This window comes from Cebus imitator, unplaced genomic scaffold, assembly GCF_001604975.1.
Source record: "Cebus imitator isolate Cc_AM_T3 unplaced genomic scaffold, Cebus_imitator-1.0 Scaffold190, whole genome shotgun sequence".
NCBI lineage: Eukaryota > Metazoa > Chordata > Mammalia > Primates > Cebidae > Cebus > Cebus imitator.
The window spans coordinates 134,221-138,827 of record NW_016107505.1 but is presented as its reverse complement, the minus strand read 5'-3'; the positions used below and the strand labels follow the sequence as shown (position 1 = coordinate 138,827).

The 4,607-nt window shown below is 45.4% G+C and overlaps 1 protein-coding gene across 1 annotated transcript in view; it reads right to left on the bottom strand.

The window, feature by feature from the left end:
* The window catches only part of NLRP2 (NLR family pyrin domain containing 2), a 35,276-nt gene that overhangs the window by 8,130 nt on the left and 22,539 nt on the right, over positions 1-4,607 (bottom strand). Inside the window, exons 6-7 of the mRNA XM_037745047.1 lie at positions 3,056-3,328; positions 2,573-2,743 (exon numbers count right to left, since the gene is read on the bottom strand). Of these exons, the coding sequence (XP_037600975.1) occupies positions 2,573-2,743; positions 3,056-3,328 (444 nt within the window). The remainder of the gene's footprint in view (positions 1-2,572; positions 2,744-3,055; positions 3,329-4,607) is intronic.

Below are 4,607 nucleotides of genomic sequence, written 5' to 3'. Positions count from 1 at the left end.
TTCCCATTTTGGATATCAATTTGTTCCTTAAGAAATTAGTGGCTGGGCATGGTGACTCACGCTTGTAATCTCAGCACTTTGGGAGGCCAAGGCAGGTGGATCACGAGGCCAGGAGTTTAAGACCAGCCTGGCTAACATGATGAAACCCCATTTCTACTAAAAATACAAAAATTAGTCAGGTGGGGTGGCCACGGTTATAATCCCAGCACTTTGTAAGGCTGAGGTGAACAGATCACTTGAGGTCAGGAGTTTGAGACCAGACTGACCAACATGGTCAAACCCTGTCTCTACTAAAAATACAGAAATCGGCCAGGCGCAGTGGCTCACACCTTGGTAATGCCGGCACTTTGGAAGGCCAAGGCGCGTGGGTCACTGGAGGTCAGGAGTTCGAGATCAGCCTGGCCAACATGGTAAAACTCCATCTCTACTAAAAATACAAAAATTAGGTGGGCATGTTGGCACCTATCTGTAGTCCCAGGTACTCAGAAGGCTGAGACCGGAGAATCACTTGAACCCAGGAGGCAGAGTTTGCAGCGAGCCAAGTTTGCACCACCACATTCCAGCCTGGTGACAGACCAAGATTCTGCCTCAAAAGAAAAAAAAAAAGCACAAAAGTTAGCCAGGTGTTGTGGTAGGCACCTGTAATCTCAGCTACTTGGGAGGCTGAGGCAGGAGAATTCCCTGAACATGGGAGGCAGAGGTTTCAGTGAGCTGAGATCACGCCACTGCATTCCAGCCTGGACAACAGAGCAAGACTCCTTTCTTTTCAAAAAAAAAAAAAGAGAAAAGGTAAAGATGATTCTGGGAGTTTCTCTGGACTCAGGGTCCTCACGTATGGTTGTCCAGGTTGTTCACTGCTCAAGGCAAGTGGAAACTTAAATTCAGCCCATGCTGTATCCTGGGCCATCTGCCGTTAGTACTGTTTCCAGTCAGTCACCAACTTTTCCTAGTTTACACAAAATTGCTGTAAAAGCTATGGTAGCTGTTGGTATGATGAAGGATTTTAGTGATGAAGAGGTATACCCAAGATACTGCAGGTTACATTTTGGGTGCCTCAGGACCTCACACAGTGCAGGAAGCGTATCATTCTGGGCACCGCCTCGAAGTCTTAGATGTGTTACAGTCTTGTGACCTTGAAGAGCTAGGCAGAGGTTCCGATAAGCATCAGCTGGGGAAATGTTTTTGATCCTAGGAAAAAAAAAAACAAAAAGTGAAATGTTGAGTGTCTGTATCTCTATTGTACTTAAATAGAAATGAGGGGCTCAACGTATTTAAACTTCAGAAACGTTTTTTCCATGTTTAAATTTTTGTCCATCTTTACAGATTTTTTTCTTCTCTTTTGAGATAGAATTTCACAGTCACCCAGGCAGGAGTGCAGTGTCATGATCTCGGCTCACTGCAACCTTCATCTCCCTGATTCAAGTGATTCTCCTGCCTCAGCCTCAAACGTTCCTGGGATTACAGGTGCCTGCCACCTCGCCCAGCTAATTTTTATATTTTTAGTAGAGATGGGGTTTTGCCATCTTGGCCAGGCTAGTCTTGAACTCCTGACCTCAAGTGATTCCCCGGCCTCGACTTACCAAAGTGCTGGAATTACAGGCGTGAGCCCCTTTTAATTTTTTTTTTTTTTTTTTTTTTTTTTTTGAGACAGTCTTGTTCTGTCACCCAGGTGCCATCTCAGCTCACTGCAACCTCTACCTTCTGGGTTCAAGTGATTCTCCTTACTCAGCTTTCTGAGTAACTGAGATTAAAGACATATACCACTCCGCCCTGCTAATTTTTATATTTTTAGTAGAGACGGGGTTTCACTGTGTTAGCCAGGCTGGTCTCGAACTTCTGTCCTCAAGGGATCTGCCTGCCTCGGCCTCCCAGAGTGCTGGGATTACAGACTTGAGCCACTGCACCCAGCTACCTGTCCTATGATTTTAGTATTAATGGGAGGTTTATATTGAGCATGTAGCTTCCAATAGCTTCCACAGAGAGTCAGCCTACACTGGCTCAGATGGCTGCCTGATTTGCAAATCGTTCATTTAAAAAAAAAAAAAAAGAGAGAAAATAGCTTCCATCTACAACCAATTACATGTAATTTATGTTATACAGCTATAGTTCTAAGCACACAGATTAAGAGAAAAAACAGCATGGGGTACAATGGCTCATGCCTGTAATCCTAGCATTTTGGGAGGCCAAGATGGGCAGATCGCTTGAGCTCAGGAGTTCGAGACCAGCCTAGTCAACATGGTGAGACCCCATGTCTAAAATATATACATGCAAAAAGAGAAAAAAAAAAGTACCCTGAAAACCAGCTACATCCTCCAAATCCCTATAGAATATTACTACTTTTTTTATTTTCATTTTTTCTTCCTTTTTTCTTTTTTTTTATACTACTTCTACTTATACATTTCCTATCATCATCTCCCCAGGTCTCACCAGTTACCACCATTAGCAGCATGCTTGGGGCATTGAGAGAAATTAAGTATGCTTAGAAACACCCTACTCGAGCCCAGTGTGTGTGTGGGCGGGTATGCATGTACACCCACGCACACAGGCAGTCAGCAGGGACTGAGGGACTTACACCAGGGTCTGTAGTTTACACTCAGGGTAACTCAAGCCCTCACACAGAAACTTCACCCCCGTATCACTGAGGGGGTTCTCAGCCAAGCACAGGTGCATCAGCTCCCGGCTGACAACCAAAACAGCAGCCAGGTCCTTGCAAATGGCTTCTGTGAGGTGACAGTTTTCCAACCTGTGTTAGAACAAAAGAATCACAAGTGGCAACACGGTCAGAACACTTCCAATTTCAGCCTTCTTGGCTGCCTCCAAATGCTAGCATCCCAAAGCCCTTCGTGTGAACTCTCCACCCTCTCTCATGCCCTGGTGATCATCTGAAGGAAAAGGAATGAGAGAACAAGACTGAGAAGCCAACTGTCCGGATCTCAACATGGGAACAGGTGTTCCTATCAGCGAGAGGTTCCACACAGCCAAGTCAGCCATGACTGTTTCTCATCTACGGCCCCAGTTGGAAACCACAGCTGCTCTGAGGAGAAAAGAGACTTACGACAACCTCTGCAGGAGGCACTTTGGGTGTTTCAAAGTTGCGTACAGCAACTTGGCACCCTCATCCAGGAGCTCACTGTTGGAGAGGTTTACGCACGTCAGGGACTGGTTGACTTCAAGGGCCAAGGAGAGATCAGCCCACTGCTGAGTGGTGGCAGAACAAGACACCAACCTGGGGGAGAAATGGGAACAAGTCATTCCTGAGAATCTAAATGCCAGGGAACTGTCTTTGGTTTCCATCTCACTGGTTATGTTACACCCTGACTTGAATGATCTGGATCAGTGGTTGTCAAAGAGTGTTTCCCGGACCAGCAGCATCAGGATCACCCAGGAATCAGCTAGAAATACAGAACCTCAGTCAATGTAACAAAAACTTTGATGCAGAGTCCACTAACCTATGTTTCATTGTTTCCTGAAAGAGTCATGCTCTGTTGCCCAGGCTGCAGTGCAGTGATGCAACCTCAGCTCACAGTAACCTCTACCTCCTGGTTTCAAGCAATTCTCCCGCCTCAGCCGCTGAGTATCTGGGACTACAGGTGTGTGCCATCTTGCCCGGATAAATTTTTGTATTTTTAGTACAGATGGGGTTTTACCATGTTGGCCAGGCTGGTCTCAAACTCCTGACTTCAAATGATATGCCAGCCTCAGCCTCCCAAAGTACTGGGATTTAGGCATGAGCCACCATGCCTGGCCCCACTAACCTACGTTTCAAGGTGCTCTGTGTTCATCCAGAAAATGTGTTAGAACAAATTCATAGGCCATATCCCATGATTCAGAGAAGGTGGGATAGGACCCAAGATTCTGCATTTTGCCAAGTTTCCAGGTGATGCGGCTACTCTTGCTCTGGGGCCCACAGGCTGAGAAACACTCAGAAATCCAGTCAACCGACCACGTCATAGAACACGACACTATCTTCTATTCATAAAACCTCCTGTGGGCAAAAGGAACCTCGCTGGAATGTTTAGAAATCCTTATGGTCTCCAGAGTCAGGTTTTTAAAAAAATGTATATCTTGGTTTTATTTTTATATATGAAAACATGGTCTAATTACCCTCATTTCTTTCGGCTTTAAATTAGAAATGAGTCATACTCCCATTTTAAGCATTGAAGTTCATAATCCACAAGAATTGCCAAGTGGAATACCTGCCACATAGCTAAAAATCACTAGAATTCAGCTAAAAACCACTTTTTTCTTTAATTTTAATTTTTTTCTTTGAGATGGAGTCTCACTCTGTCACCAGGCCAGAGTGCAATGGCATGATCTTGGCTCACTGCAACCTTCGCCTCCCGAGTTCCAGCGATTCTCCTACCTCAGCCTCCCAAGTAGCGGGGACTACAGGTGCCCACCACCACACCAGGCTAATTTTTGTATTTTTAGTAGAGATGGGGTTGGTCAGGAAGGTCTTGATCTCGACCTCATGATCTCCTTGTCTTAGCCTCCCAAAGTGTTGGGATTACAGGCGTGAACCACTGTGCCTGGCCTGCTTTTTTCTTTTAGAGCTTAAATCGTTAACAGTAGGAAACTGGAACGTAGCGTGTTAATGGCTTCCAAAA